Source organism: Lepidochelys kempii, chromosome 11 (assembly GCF_965140285.1).
Source record: "Lepidochelys kempii isolate rLepKem1 chromosome 11, rLepKem1.hap1, whole genome shotgun sequence".
NCBI lineage: Eukaryota > Metazoa > Chordata > Testudines > Cheloniidae > Lepidochelys > Lepidochelys kempii.
The window spans coordinates 18,063,226-18,080,243 of NC_136390.1; the positions used below are offsets into that span (position 1 = coordinate 18,063,226).

General features: G+C 42.2%; 1 protein-coding gene across 6 annotated transcripts in view; it reads left to right on the forward strand.

Moving 5' to 3' along the window:
- MGAT5 (alpha-1,6-mannosylglycoprotein 6-beta-N-acetylglucosaminyltransferase) overlaps positions 1-17,018 on the forward strand; it is a 235,612-nt gene that overhangs the window by 151,957 nt on the left and 66,637 nt on the right. For all 6 annotated transcript variants that reach the window (XM_073305297.2, XM_073305301.2, XM_073305300.2 and 3 more), the window contains one exon: positions 6,364-6,497. In XM_073305297.2, the coding sequence (XP_073161398.1) occupies positions 6,364-6,497 (134 nt within the window). The remainder of the gene's footprint in view (positions 1-6,363; positions 6,498-17,018) is intronic.

The following is a 17,018-nucleotide window of genomic DNA, read 5'->3' on the forward strand; positions in this document are numbered from 1 at the left end:
GTCAGCTTAGCCTTTCTCCCAGCCTCAGTTTTTTCTAAGACATTCCATCTTTTCCATCAGAGGTTTATTTTAAATTACACTCATGCTCAAGCTTGCACATTACAGAATTCTCTCACAGGGACTTTGAAGGAAATTCGAACTAAAGATAGGTTCTGCTCTTAGGAGCACACTAATCAATCTAATCTCGGGTTCCACTGAATTTCTTTGGCTGTCTTTCTGCCAGATATGATTCTGTCATTAGGCCAGTGTGGCAAAAAAAATGTGTAAAATGAAAATGGTCCCTTCCCTTTTTTTCCCCATTTAATTTCCTATTTGCCATGTTTTATAATGAAGATATGTAAATGTAGCATGACACCAGCATTGTTTGATTAGTTTTCCATTTTTCTTATTTCATGAACCATTACATCTTAAAACGTCAATGTATTTTCCCTATTGTTTTCTAATTTGACTTTTTTCCAGGTTCGTGAGTTTAGCAATTAAATTTGGCTCTAAACAAATTTGTGTGAACTACAGTTTTTCTTAGTTTTGCTTTTTAAAATAAATTGTTACCAATGCCCCTCCCCCCATACACAAACACAGAGTAACATAAGCTTCTTGGCAAGTTTTGTGTCAGTGAAAGAATTTGTTACTTAATGTGGATAATTCCAGTGTCAAAGCAGATGTTTACATATATTTTAGTTTATTCCAATAGAACGAACATTATCATATAGAACTGCTACCTTACCATTGCTTCTTTACTAATTGCTGTCATCTTTTTTTAATATTTAATAGCTGTACAATTCTTGTTATAACTACAGTATTAGCCCTTTTTTTGTTCTATAGTGAAGCTAAGGGTGTTTCTGTGCTTGCATTTCTTAGTTTTATGTCAGTTAAATTCTCTCAGCAGTGTCAGTATGCTGACCAGTTTAGTCTGCTTATACAGAACAGGCTTGAATGTGATTTAAATTCAGACTTGCTGTTTGTTCATTTCAATATTCACTGCCATATCAGTTTTGTGAGAGAACTTGACTTCAAAGGAAGTTATTGATGGTTTCAAATTAGGTGACTAGAGTTAGCAGCTCCAAAAGCAGTGACTCTGCTGCTGGGAGTTCTGAAATTCTGGAAGAACCAAATCCTGTTTTGTTCATTTCTCTTGGTTGTAGCACCAGTGATGACATCAGGTAACACATGCTGTATGTCCAATATCATTGGTGCTGCCAGTATCACAGAATATCAGGGTTGGAAGAGACCTCAGGAGGTCATCTAGTCCAACCCCCTGCTCAAAGCAGGACCAACACCAACTCAATCATCCCAGCCAGGGCTTTGTCAAGCCGGGCCTTAAAAACCTCTAAGGATGGAGATTCCACCACCTCCCTAGGTAACCATTCCAGAGCTTTCTCACCCTCCTAGTGAGATAGTGTTTCCTGATATCCAACCTAGACCTCCCCCACTGCAACTTGAGATCATTGCTTCTTGTTCTATCGTCTGCCACCACTGTAGTGTGGGGACCAAAACTGGACACAATACTCCAGGTGTGGCCTCACCAGTGCCAAATAGAGGGGAATAATCTCTTCCCTCAATCTGCTGGCAGTGCTCCTACTAATACAGCCCAGTATGCCATTGACCTTCTTGGCAACAAGGGCACACTGTTGACTCATATCCAGCTTCTCATCCACTGTAATGCCCTGGTCCTTTTCTGCAGAACTGCTGCTTAGCCAGTTGGTCCCCAGCCTGTAGCGGTGCATGGGATTCTTCTTTCCTAAGTGCAGGACTCTGCACTTGTTTTGTTGAAGCTCATCAGATTTCTTTTGGCCCAATCCTCCAATTTGTCTAGGTCACTCTGGACCCTATCCCTACCCTCCAGCATATCTACTCTCCCCCAGCTTAGTGTCATCGATGAACTTGCTGAAGGTGCAATTTATTCCATCGTCCAGATCATTAATAAAGATGTTGAACAAAACTCGCCCCAAGACCAACCCCTGGGGCACTCCACTTGATACCAGCTGCCAACTAGACTTTGAGGCGTTGATCACTACTCGTTGAGCCCGACAATCTAGCCAGCTTTCTATCCACTTTATAGTCCATTCATCCAATCCTTGGATGCATTAGATCTGGACCCATGGACTTGTGCATGTCCAACTTTTCTAAACGGTCCTTAATCTGTTCTTTCACCACTGTGGGCTGCTCACCTCCGCTCCATACTATGTTGACCGGTGCAGCAGTCTGGGAGCTGACCTTGTCTGTGAAGGCCGAGGCAAAAAAAGCCTTGAGTACTTCCGCTTTTTCCACATCTTCTGTCACTAGGTTGCATCCCCCATTCATTAAGGGTCCTACACTTTCCCTGACCACCTTCTTGTTGCTAACTTACCTCAGACATCAGGTAACACATGCTGTATGTCCAGTATCCTTGGTGTTGCCAGTATCATGAATGTACCGAAACTGATTTGGCTTTGATGTATATGGTTTATTTCAGAATGGCAAAATACCTAAGGCCTTAGATCAGGATTTTAAAATTTTCTGCGTGCCTCTATGGGTCTGTTTCATTCATGGGCATTGTGTTAAGGTAATGCATAAATATTAATAGTTTAATGTAGTTTAAAATGTGCAGCTGATTTCCTGCTTGAACACATGCATCCTCCATACAGTAGACCAGTATCTATCACCCTTTGCCTTTTTCCACAATCTCTCCAGCAATGGTTCGCTCCCAGACAGCAACCTTTTAACAAGCTTTTTCTGAAAAGAACTAACATGACGGCTATTCAAAATGAGCAACATTCTGTATAAAGAAGCCCTGAAAGAAGATCTGCTTAAATTTTTACATTAGAAATGCAGGTTCTGACTAGCCTGAAAGATTCTGTGGCCTACACTGGAAAAGCCACCCATTGCTGACAACAGATGTCGTCAGTGGTGTTACTGAGTCATTGTTGAATGATTGTAAACTATTAGTACAGGCAAAGAAAGACAACTATAAGCATCAGGTTTCAGAGTAACAGCCGTGTTAGTCTGTATTCGCAAAAAGAAAAGGAGTACTTGTGGCACCTTAGAGACTAACCGATTTATTTGAGCATAAGCTTTCGTGAGCTACAGCTCACTTCATCGGATGCATACTGTGGAAAATACAGAAAATGTTTTTATACACACAAACCATGAAAAAATGGGTGATTATCACTACAAAAGGTTTTCTCTCCCCCCACCCCTGTCTCCTGCTGGTAATAGCTTATGTAAAGTGATCACTCTCCTTACCTTTTGTAGTGATAATCACCCATTTTTCATGGTTTGTGTGTATAAAAACATCTTCTGTATTTTCCACAGTATGCATCCGATGAAGTGAGCTGTAGCTCACGAAAGCTTATGCTCAAATAAATCGGTTAGTCTCTAAGGTGCCACAAGTACTCCTTTTCTTTATAAGCATCAGCTACTGTAACTTTAACAATGTTAAAACCCAAACTATAGAGAAATCAGGGGGAGGTTGTTAATTTTTTTTTAAATCCAGTCCCCACTCTCCATCCTATCTCCATCCTTTCATATACCAAGAGGTTTATCACTCACTCTTACGTTTTTATAGAAAATATACTAAATAGTGTGGATATTTAAATTGTTTGATTTTATTTTTTTCCTACTTTAAATACATTAGGCAGGTTTATAGTGGCTTTACTGTAGGTAAGAGTCTCTTGAAAGGTGCTTCTGAAAAACTTGACTTATTTAAACAATCAAGTACTAATGTAATGGTGTGGTGTCTGAGCACAGTTTTCAGTAAGTTCTTCCCTCACTCCCAAGCTATCAGAAGCATAGGACGCTTCAGACTTCATTTAATACTTTCTTCTGCAGCGAGTTCTGTGGAGATGGTTTCAAACCAGTAAATATATCCAAGAATTTGTCGTACATAATTATTTTTGTAACACTTAGAGTTCTGCTGTTCAACATAAATGTCTCAGTTTAAATAAAATCCATTAAGGCTCAAGCAAGCATGCCACTGCATACCCTTGTCAGCCTTACAGCAATTTGAAGGCACTCTGTAACTGTCTGCATGCGTCTTGACACACGCCCTGCTGTGTCTTATGGCTCAGGTTTGCCTTTCCAGACCCTTCTTATTGTCCTCTGACTGCTTTAGTCCCTTCTGTGCACATCTCTGCTCTTATCTGACGTTTCCTTCCCTTATTCGTTTCTCCATTCCCACATGCCGTTATCAAATAAACACACACTTCATTTACTTCCCTCCTTGGTTAGCTTGCTTTCTGCTGGAACTTCCATCACTTCTGTACCTCCTGCTGCTTCAGAGACCCTTTGTTTCTCCATATTGGATCCTTTCCAATTACAAATCTAGCTGTTTAAATCAGCCTGTATGTATAGCATTAAATATACCTGAAGCATTTGTGCTCCTCATGTAGATGATTCAACAGGCCCCAATGAGGTATCAATTCTTCAGCTGCTTAGCAGGCTCTCAAGTCACACATCTGACCAAAGTGTGCATTATTATTATTATTAGGAATGCTGGATTGAGACTACCCAAGAAACAAGAATGCTGTTCTTTTTCTGATTTACGGCTGCAGTCTGTTTTTGTACTGCTGGAGTGTTCTCTGTGATGCAGAGATAATTGCCACTGTTGTAAAACGTTCTCAGTGAAAACAGTTGACATAAAACACTGAATAACTACTACAAAAACTGAACTGTCAGCTTTGTTGTTTTGTGATTCACAGTATGTAGCATTTTTCTATTCATTTTGTTTGAAAGATCACTATAGGGATAAAACGTGTAAATTATTCTGTCCTGTGCTCTCAAATATGAAGGTAACATTTCATATTAAAGCTACAATTTGCCATTGCTTTATGAATTTTCATTTAGACATTGGGGGCTGGAGGAAAAATTGTAAAAGAAATGTGTGAAACAGATGACTACAAATGACTGTACATGTGTATTTTTAGGGCCAAGTTCTTTCTTCCTGTCTGAGTAAATGAGCTATGCATAAGGAGTAGTGTACCAGGGCTAGGAGAGTAGATCACTTCTCAAAAGGGAGAACACTCGCTCACCAATTCATTGGTTGCTGTTGCAATCTGTTCCCCTTAGTAACTCATGCAGCTGCAGGACCCTCACCAGGGGGGGATGGAAAGTGGATCCATGTAACTGTAGATCAATTGGCCATGCCTTCGCCTTCAATGTGCAGTGACCTAGATCAAACCCCTGCAGAGCTATACTCTATAGCACACTTTGGTGTGGATCCCACTTTTACAAGCTCCCTGCTGTCTATCTGCTACAATCCATATTTTGTCTTTTTTTTTTTGGAAGTTCTGCTCCCTTTCAAACCATATGTGCCCCTTGGGTTGTTGGAGGGAGACAATTCTCAGCCCTTAAAAAGATTAGGAGACACCAAAATCAGAATTGGTGTCCATTTAGAAGAGTCAGCAGTCATTATTTTCTGTCGGAATTACATTAGCACCTAGGGGCCCTAGTCATAGACCTGGACCCTGTAGTGCTAGGATCTGTACATAGAACACAAAGACAGTCCCTACCCCGCAGAGCTTACAATCTATATATAAGACAAGAAACAACAGCTTGATATAGACATATGGGAGTGTAAGGAAACAATGAGACAACACTGGGCAACATGACTGACAGTGGACTCAGCACACTAGTGGCCTAATTGCTGTCAAGTTGTAGGCGGCATGGTAAAAAATAAAAAGTTTTAAGGAATGATTTGAAGGGGAATAATGAGGTAGCTTTTCATGTGATTAAGGAGATCTCCTTCCAACCATGAGGGGGCAGTATGGGAGAAAGCACAATGGTGCTTATCTGAAAAGTTAACAAGTGGGCCATGCAGGTTGGCATCATTTCAGTAGTGAATGAAAGATGCCAGGTACAGTGAAGATAGGCCAGGAAGGGCCTGGGAAGTAAAGACAAACAGCTTATGTTTGATGTGATAGAGAAGCGAGAGCCAGTGGAAGGATTCAAAGAGAGAGGTAAATTATACTTTTAAATCTTTTCTAGTTTTTGCTATAAATTAGGGACAGAGAGGAATTTAAAACCTTTTTCTTTGATACTTTACACTGTGCCTTTAAACAGCTAGTCCCAGATAAATATGCTAAGTTAATAAACAGTATCCAACAAAACCAAATACCAGATATGTGCATTTTCCATTTTAGTTTATATGAATGTACAGTAGTTAGTGACTTTTGAAACGTACATTTGTTCTTCTCAAAGCCTGTTTGGTTGCATCTATGGTTGCTGACATTCATTATTTCAATGAAAGTGAACAGTAAAAACATATTTGTGATTGCACAATTTAGAAATGATTAAGGTTTGTTCTGGATAAAGGAAGTTCTTAAATTTAAAAGAAAAGCTTAGTCAAAGAAATACATGAACAGTTTTAATTACTTGTTTTTTATTCAGGTGTATGTTACGAGTATTGGATTCATTCGGGACTGAACCTGAGTTTAATCATGCTCATTATGCCCAGTCTAAAGGCCACAAGACACCATGGGGGAAATGGAACCTTAATCCACAGCAGTTTTATACAATGTTCCGTAAGTATCCTTGTTTTCATATATAATTGCTTCTAGAGCTAGAATTAAAAGTGAATGTTGCCATTAGGGAGAATCTTTGCCGTTTCAAAAGCTAGGTCATAATCTAGTAAAACGCAGAGGATAGGGGGCTTGCAATTTGTTTTTGAATATGCTAAGCTACAGTAAACTCAGCACAAATGCACAAAAGAACAGTGTTAACTGGGTATAAATTTTGGTAAGGAGGTTTATTCTAAAATTAGCTTTCCAACACACACTGATGTCTGGAGTTCACTTTTGTTAGCTTCAGTTTCTCAAACGCTTTTGCAGAGTGATTGGTGGTTGTTTTTTGACGTATCTGCAGAGTGATTCCATTTGGTAGACTAAATTACTGTTGTATTTGATCATTTTAAGTCAGAGTTCTTCAGGCTGTGATGTTGTATTTCTGCCTTTTTTCATAAGTTTTGTCTTTAACTGAACAGAGCACAATGATTTCCCCAGTGCTTTTCATTCAGGTATCATAAACTCACAATCTCCATCATTCAACGTAATTTTTGCATCTGTAGTTTTTCTTGCAGATAGTTTTCAAGGTTTGCTTGCACCCCACCCTGTTTGTTTTCCTGTTATGAGCATTTAAACTGAGGTGGACTGATTCAAATTATTTCAGCCCAACAACCTACAACACTGTTGAAAATTAAAACATGTACTTGAGAACAATGTAGCTGAAAGTTGCACTTATTAACTATTATTAAAAAAAAAGAAAAAAAGTAAAGCTATTCAGTGGCTCTGAAATGTTTTGACAGCTCGTGCAATGCCTGATATGTGCATCTGAAAAATCAGTGTCAGCTCATCAAATTGTTGGAGGGAGTGTGTTTAGATCAATAAAATGGGAGCCAGACCTTTTAGGTTGTATTCCTGTCTCTGCAGTTGTGACTCACTTAATGTGATTTTAGGTAAGCTAGCTAACACCCCCTATGCCATTTCAACAGGCACATCAGCAAAAACAAGGCAAGCGTGTTTATTGGGGGACAGTCAGGTTTTTTCCTTGAAAAGACATAAGATATATGCCTATCCTATATTATTTCCCTTTGGACACAACAAATTAATGAATCCCACCCAATGTTGTCAAAAACATCCCGATAAATCCCAAACATTAGAGTCATTTTGGGTAACTAAACAGTAATAACCTACAGAGGTCCATCAAGATACCTCCTTTCATTATACCTGTTTCATACACACACAGCTCATCTGCATTTATTGTGAATACACAGATTTATGGTGGTCTGAAACACAGTACATATTTGATTTTTTTTCCTTTGGACAACCACAATGCATCTTTTCAGTAATGGCAAGGTGTGCACTAATATTGCTCTACTTCAACAATGACTGCTAGAAAAAAGTGTCCCATTTTTTTGTTTTAGTTATAATGACTCAGTGTATTAGGACTAGAGTCAAATATGAGAGAACATTCATGGAGACAGATATCTCCTCCTTGACAGAATGGGGGAAGGCTGAAAGGTCTCCACTTTGCCTCTGTAAATGTCAGGGAGACAGAATAAGATATCGTCTTGTTCACAAATTTCTGAATCCATTGAGTCTTTTCTTCCCTCATAATTCATGAAGTGCACTTTTGAAAATCTTAACCCACATACACTTTAAAAGTGATTTTGAGTGTCCAACTTAAGACCTCTTAAAGAAGGTGAGGGGGAGTCAGCTTCAGAAAGTGCTGGGCCTATGAAAACCAGGCCAATTTCATGTCTCAGTTTGGACACCCAAAATCACTCATGAAAATGTTGACCGTTTTATGTTTAATTTCCATACTCAACTTGGTTTAGTGGATGGTTAGTGCTTGACTACTTGGAAGCATCTTTGTTCTCTTCAATCTTCTATACCAGGTTACGTACGTGGGTTATAGTCACTCTGTCATATGATGGAGAAAGATAATGCAGTCTTCCAGTTTCACCCCTACTTGGTAAGGATCTAACAGCTGCTCAGACTTCAGCAGAAGGTGGAGAAGAGTCACCTTTGCAGGCTGTCTAAGAGCAGGAGAGGCCTGGAAAAAGACTTCCATGAAGTTATGCATAGTTACTTCTGGGATCCAATCCATGTACCAATGCCCAGTGCAACCCCAAAAGCAGGTGATGCTTGCTAGGTAGGGGCATGGTGATAGCAGGCATACTATTCACTGTTCAGACTTGGCAGACAAGTTTGTCAAACTTTCACCTTCAGGGTTTGGGCTATTTTCACCTTGTATACAGAGGTGAGTGCTGACATTTTGTTCTTTAAGTAGAACTGCTGCCAAAGGACACCTGTGCAGCACTAAGGAGTTAATGCAGGGGTGGGGAACCGTTTTTCTATCAGAGGCCACTGACCCACAGAAAAAATCAGTCTTGGGCCACACCCAGCCCCACAGGCAGGGAGGGGCAGAGGCTCAGGGCTTCCCCTAGGCTCCGGGGTGGGGCCAGAAGTGAGGGGTTAGGGTGTGGGGGGAGGCTCCGGGCTGGGGCAGAGGGCTGGGGTGTGGGAGGAGGTGAGGGCTCTGGCTGGGAGTGCAGGCTCTGGTGTGGGGCTGGGAATGAAGGGTTTGGGTTGCAGAAAGGGGCTCCAGGCTGGGGCCAAGGGGTATGGAGTGCAGGAGTGGGTTCAGATCTGGGGCAGAGGGTTGGGGTGTGGGATATTTGGAGTGCGGGGTCTAGGAGGGAGTTAGGGTGCAGGAGGGGATTCTGACGTGGGGCACAGGGTTTGGGGTGTGGGCTCTGGCTGGGTGGTGGTTACCTCAGGCAGCTCCTGGTCAGTGGCGCAGCGGAGCTAGATGCAGGCTCCCTGCCTGCCGGGGCTCCGCGCTGCTCCCAGAAGTGGCCGCCATGTCTGGCCCCTATGCAGAGGGGCTGGGGGCTCTGCGCGCTGCATGTGCATGTGACACAGTTCCTGGCCAGTGGGAGCACGGGGGCAATGCACACAGCTTCCCTGATCGCCCCTGCTCCTAGGAAACATCCCGGGAGCTGCGTGGAGCCCATCAGACTTCTGCCAACCCAGCGCTCAAGGCTCCAACCCCACGGGGATGGTGGGGGTGGGCGGACGAGGCTTGGGGCTTCTGGCCCGCGGCGCTGAGACTTGCAGTGGACCGGATCCAGCCTGCGGGCAATAGGTTCCCCACCCCTGGGTTAAAGGAACAGAGACAAAAAGGTGGGGTTTTATTTTCCATACAGTAACTGCAATAAATAATGAGGAGTGAAAGGAAGAATTACATGTTTGCCGAATGTTGAGAGATATCTGGTTTGTGCCCAGTGTATCTGAGAAATAGCTCAGGAACATTTTGAGAGTTTTGCCAATAGGCTGCCAAACTCCATGAGAGCAAGGCTTATCTACTGTGCAAGTGCTGACAGTCAAAAGTAAACCAAACCAAATTTATTTAGAGCACTGTGAAGCTTGTCCCTGAATTAATGGGAGTTCCTCATTGTTGCAGATTCTGTAAAAGAACTCCTTACTTGCTTTTTCATTGTTGGCTATATTTGGGGCTACTTGCCAAGCCATGGTTACTTGCTGTCTACCATGCTGTTGAATTTAACTGCTCTGTAAAAATCTAAGAAACATATTTAGTTGGTCATGCACTATGCATACAGTCCTAGAGAAGTACAGTGAAAGTTGTTCAGCAAATAAAGGAGCTGCATTCACAATTGTTTAGTGGGAAGTAACAAAAAATACAGTAATGATTTGTGACCTCGGAGATGTAACTGAATAGGACAGTTCTAGGCAGGGTTTGAGAGATGGTGGATGGTTGAGCAAATGTGCCTTTTGTTTCTGGTGACCTAATCACATATTCTTGGTTCATGCTGAACATAGAAATTTAAAACCAGGGCTCATTTGTGAGACATTATTTAATACAGTTGGTACATAACTTTCTGTGTGAGGCCCTGCACAAGATAGCACCTCAGAATGGTGGTGCATTGGGATGATAGTAGCTTGTTCTTAGTCCCTCTGTTTAATGCATGCTAAATTTCCCTTTTTTATTTAAAGGGAAAAATGTTTTTAATGCAGCAAAACAGCAAATATTGTTTTTATCAATTAATGAGTGTGCATCCAATGGTCTGAGCAGCAGGCTTGAATACACAAGTCCTGATTGCTAATCTCAGCTATGTATCTGATTCTCTTTATGGCATAACCTTTTTTTCCTCTGTTTTTCCCCCTTCTTAAATGTGGGTAATAGTTATCCATGTTTAGAGATTTTGTAAGGTTTAATAGTTCTTAAAGTGTTGCATATATACTAGGACTTACTACTACTCTTACACAGAACAACTTCATAAATTATATTCAAAACAGTATATGTATGCATAAACTATTGGCATTTAACAGATACTATCCATCCAATTTTACAATTCTACATATGGTGGTTATGCTGACTCTTCAGTACTTGGCATTTTATCACAACAGAGATGATAAAGATATAAGTCAACCAAACTCATTCTGAAGAATGTGCAATTGCAGTGCTAAATTTGATGGGAAAGAGCCAGCTTTCTTGGCCTCTCACTCACACAGAGGTAGCACAATCTTTTATTGGGTTGTGATCTTAAAATACTTATCAGTAAAGATTTTACAGTGTGATTGTGACTCAACTTTACTTCTAGGGCTTTGTTTATGAGGGCAAGAAAATTACTGCTGGATAAAAATCAAGCAAGTAGGAATCAGGCAGGCAAAAGTTGGTAGATACTATCCATCCAATTTTACAATTCTACATATGGTGGTTATGCTGACTCTTCAGTACTTGGCATTTTATCACAACAGAGATGGTAAAAATATAAGTCAACCAAACTCATTCTGAAGCATGTGCAATTGCAGTGCTAAATTGCTAAATTTGATGGGAAAGAGCCAGCTTTCTTGGCCTCTCACTCACGCAGAGGTAGCACAATCTTTTATTGGGTTGTGATCTTAAAATATTTATCAGTAAAGATTTTACAGTGTGATTGTGACTCAACTTTACTTCTAGTGCTTTGTTTATGAGGGCAAGAAAATTACTGCTGGATAAAAATCAAGCAAGTAGGAATCAGGCAGGCAAAAGTTGGTAGAATTTCTTAATGTAGATAAAGCCATTTCAATCTGGACTGGAACACAACTTTTCGCATAAAGCAAATATAAAGACTAAAATGGGCCATATTTGAATAGTAACCCACTGGAAAAATGTTGTACATTTTATTGCCAGTCCTGAGTTATCCGGAAGCATGAAGTTCTGTTTCCCTTTTAGTGTTTTGTGTTAAGTCCAGTAATGCAAACTAGCAATGTTAGTGTTTTCTTTTAAATTCGTATATCCTTCCCATTCCTTAACATCTGTTTCCTAAAATAAAAAGAAAATGGTAAAGGTGTCCTTGATCAGCATTATTCTCTATGCACCATTCATTGTTAAATACCATTGTCCATTTCTCTGGTCTAAATGTCTGGTCTAAAAGTCCTCTGTCTGACTGTAGCTGAAATATTTTTTGTGAAAAGGGTAATTATAATTGGATTTCATGTAGCTTATTCAAGGCACAATAATCCTAAACAGAGAATATAATAACTGAGAGGATTTCATTGTCTGTATAACGTGCGTTAAATTGTTTTCTTAGAAGTCTTTCTTGTAGCCTTGTGCCTCTGGGTGCATCATTGTTTCTTGCATTCCTGTGTTGAGACTGGAAATCACAGATCCTGACAATAAATACATAAGTCTGCTTTGACAACTTCAATGTCATCCACAAACTACTATATCTATAACTGTTTTTCTTACTCAACAAGCAATTTAAGTATTATGTAAATATTTTATATAAAACTATTTTTCTGCTTGATTTGTCCTCTGAAATTCTTGCCTTTTACTTGTGAATCTGTACATTCCATCCATTTTACTGAAATTGTGAGAGATCCACTAGTGACATAAAAAGATACTGTGTGTGTATATAAACTTGTCTTTTCTACGGTGTATGTCAGTTTCCTGATTTTCAAGACTGAACTATTGAATCCCCATGATAAGATTTGATTTCTGTAGTACTCTGAATGTGAGTTTAGCTATGGTATGTGTGTATGTGCGTAGGGGACAGGGAGCGTGTAGGTTATTACTTTATAATATATATATATATATATAATAAAGCAAGCCTTAAATTTGTTTTGAAAAATTAAAATTAAAAACAAAATGCAACTCATCAGTTATAACCTAAATACACTCCAAACACACACACACACTCCATCCTCTCCCTCAGCTAATCTGCATCTGTTAAAAAAAAAAAAAAAAATTCTGTGTCCTAGATGAGGTTTGCACTGTGCCTGAAAGTCAGCAGACTTTAGGTACATTGGACTGATGTGGGAAGTGAATGCTACATTGGAGGGCCCTCCACTGAAAGTACTACATGTGGCTTGAGCGAGTACCTCAAATATATTTGCCCCTCTATTTTGTACATCTGAAAATACTAGAAGAGAGAAGTGTAGGAACTCAGTTTTAACGGTTCATAGTCTGAGGGCTAAACAGTGCATTCAAACTGTAGAGCTGTTCTAGATATAAGCTTAAAAGATATTTAAAATCTTGACTGTGTTACATGTGTGAAAATGAAAAGGCCGAGTCTGAGATCATACACACAGAGTGGGCTGATGCCATTCCATATGTCCTGGAACAGTTACAGGTGCATTCTGGATCTGTGCAGCAATAAGCAAGTTTTTTTACAAACAAGCAATTGTTCCAAAGTACAGGTAGATTCTTCTTCACATAGTGCCCCTGTGGGTATTCCACTTCAGGTGCGCATACACCCTATGTGCCTTTGATGGGAGGTTTTCCTTAGCTGTGTCTGTTTTGACCCACGCGTGCGTCCTAGGGGTCCTTCTGCTCCGCATCAAGGCTATACAGGGCTTGCCGAGTTCGCCGGGGTTTAAATGCTGCCTCACATGCTGCAAGGCCATCCCAGTCGGTGATGGACACTCTAAGGGCATTTGGTGTTGAGGAGAGACGCGCGCATCCTGCAGAAAGAAGTGGGTAACATCTGCTTAGTCCTCAAATTCGAAACGAGAAAGAACTGGGAAATCAAGCTTCAACTGTTAATGATATTAAAGATGTTCTACTGTTAAAGCTTGAAGCCCGGCCCCGCTTCAGAGCCAGGTCAGGAGAACCCCTGTTTTCATCAGGTGGGATCTAGCGCCCCTTCAACCTCAGCCCAGCATTCTCCTAGAAAGCAGAAGGCTTCTGAGACTAATTCTAAATGAAGCAAGAAGAGGAGCTCTAACTCCCCTCTTAACCAGTCCACTTTGAAAAGACCTCTCTCTTCAAGCAGGTGAATGGCTTTGGAAGCCTCCGTCTAAAGGCACAGTGGGTTGCTCCAGTACCAGTGGAGTGGAGAGACCCCATAGCTCTAAGAGCAAGCATGGCTCGAAGAAGGCACTCATACTGTCTAGAAGACTGGTACCATCAAATATGCTCTTCCAGTACCACCTCCAACAGAGTCCTCAGTACCATGTGTGACCAAGCCCCCATCTACTTGAGTAGCTACCTCAGAGCATTCAAAATCATGGGGACGGGCAGGGACAAGCAGGCTGTCCGTTTTGTGCCACCGTACTTTAGGGACCCAAAGAACTTTATCTGTGGCTGCTGAGTCAGAGTTCCTTCTTCCAGCTGGTGCCAATGGTCATGTAACGACAGAGGCATCTGTGTTGGGATGGGGGCACACCTCAGTGCTCATACAGAGGCAGATAGTCACCCAAGAAACCACCCTCCACATCAACCTGTTGGAACTCCGAGGGTTTAGAAATGCATGCCTTCGCTTTCTGCCTCTCATCAAAGACAAGTCTATCCGAGTCATGACTGACGATGTGTGCTGCATGCAGGTGGGGACGAGATCCCATTACCTCTGCATCGAAGACAATAAAGCTATGGAACTGATGCATAAGGCATCACATAAGAATTTCATCACAGCCAATGATCTCAGCAGGTCTTTTCACCAAGACTACAAGTGGGAATTGGACTCCTATTTTTACCGATATATTTTGAACGTAGGGATTCTCAGAAGAGGACGTCTATGCCACAGCTTCAAACAAAAAATACTACCTGTTCTGTTCAAGGGGAGGAGCTTCCGCCTCAATTAATTGCGGGATGCCTTCCTCCTCCCTTGGAAATAGAAGCTCTTTTAAGTGTTTCCCCCATTCCTCTTATTCTCTGTGTGGTGAACAAGATCAGACAGCATGAAGCCAGAGTTATCCTAATAGACCTGACATGGTTGAGACAGACATGGTTTCCTGCCCTGCTTCACCTATCTCTGTGTCCAGCAATAAAGCTTCCAATAATTCCTCATCTCCTGTCGCCAGAAGCCATCTGGCTGCTGCCTAATCTGAGAACTCTCCACCTCAAGATGTGGCTTCTTGATGGCTTGTTGGGAAAGAGCCAGCAGATAGACTCTTTTCTACCATTTAGTAATACACCTCTACCCTGATAAAACGTGGCCCTTGGGAGGCAAAAAACTCACCACATTATAGGTGAGACCACTTTATATTGAATTTGCTTTGCTGCCGCGCCCTCCCCCCCCCCACCCCCGTTCGTTGTTCCCTGACTGCCCCCTCCAGAGACCCCCCCCATCCCTAATCACCCCCCAGGACCCCATGCCCTACCCAACCCCCCTGCTCCCTATCCCCTGACTGCTTCGACCCCTATCCACACCCCCTGCCCCCTGACAGGCACTCACCTGCGGCAGGAAGCGGAGCGCCGTGGCTGGGAGCTGGCAGAGTGAAGCGGGCTGGGGCCGGGCTGTTCCGCTTCCGCCATTGCCAGTGAGTGCAGGGGGGATCCCTTCCTCCAAGCCCCCTCCCCCTGAGCGACATGGCTGGGGGCGAGGGAAGTGGAGTGGGCTGCTCCCAGCCCCCTCTAATCCCCTGGGCCACTCTGGGGCTGCGGGGCCCCCAAAAGTGCAAACCCCACCGCTCCTGCCTCCCAGACCCTGGGCGGGGGTAGGAGCCCCTGACCACCCCCGAGACCCTCTGCCCCTTTTCCAACCCCTCGGCCCAGCCCGGCACCCTTAACACACTGCTCAGAGCAGCGTGTCGGAGCTTTACTGCTTTGTATGCGAACCCGCATTATATCGGGTCGCGTTATATCGGGGTAGAGGTGTATCCGAAATGCCTTCAAAAATGGAAAAGATGTAGTCATTGGTGCAACCTCCAGAAAGTTGTTCCTCACTCCGCCCCTCTTCTGCTAGTTCTGGAGTACCTCTTGCATTTAAAGGAAAAACAGGATTGTCTCAGGGTTCATTAAGGGATTCCACAATAAAGGATTATCACTGTTTGCTCATGCTCCAACTTTAATGTTCATAAAGGGATTGGGAAACATTTTTCCACAGATGAAAGCCCTTGCTCTGGTTTGGGACCTCAGTTTGGTTCTTAGAAATCTCATGAAACGCCCATTTGAGCCAGTGGTGTTCTGCTCATGTTAAACCCCTCTATGTAGTTAGCCTTTGTAGTGGCTATTACATCAGCCTGAAGAGTGGATGAAATTGGGACATTAATGGCAGACCCTCCTTTCACAATATTGTACAAGAACAAGATTTTCTTACAGTCACATCGCAGATTCCTTCCTAAAGTATTGTTTGAGATTCAGACTACTGAATCAGACTACTTATCTACCAATTTTCTTTCCAAAACCACATAATTCCATTTTGAAGACTGCTGTCCACACTCTAGATATCTTGAGGGTGCCTGCTTTCTACCTGGATAGGACTAAATCATTCAGGAAATCTCCAAGACTATTCATTTTGTTTGGAGATAGATCTAAAGGATCTGCTATTTCTACCCAGAGACTGTCAAAATGGATCTCCGGATATATTATTGTTTATTATGTTGTTGCCAGCATTCCACCTCCTCCTGGGATGTCAGCTCATGCTAAGATGTCTCAGTCTACATCTGTGGCCCTCCTTAAAAATGTCCCTGTATCTAAGATCTGCATGATCCTCTGTACATAGCTTCTCCAGACACTACCCTAATCGATGCCTCTAGATCACGTGTGGCAATTAGCAACTCAGTTCGTTTCTTAATTATGGACTAGATTCCGAAGATCCCTCCTTCTTTCAGGGGTTCTGCTTGGAAGCCACCTGAAGTGAAGCACCCATATTCATCCTGTGCAGTAACTGTGTTTTTTTGAGATGCGTGACCCTGTGAGTGTGCCACTACCTGTCCTCCTTCCCCTCTGCTTTGGAGCTTCTTAAGAGACTTGGCAATGGAGAGGGAATTGAGGGTGGTTCACCCGTGCAGCTTTCTATAGTCTCGGTGTGGGACAAAAGGATGACTAGGGCACCTCCATGGGCTGAATGGATGCTACTAATGAAAATTTCTGATCAACGGTATGTGGGGCGCACATGCACCTGAAGTGGAGCACCCATAAGGGGACATGTCTAGAAGAACCACAGTTACTGCACAGGGTGAGTAATCTCCTCTTCTTAAAATGTTAGTCCCTCTCTAGTTGAACTCTTTATTAATGAGGGGTGGGGAAATTCTTACACTCATGGGGGACCTATAACATCTCTATATACACCAAAACAATGGTGGCTAGAGTTATGG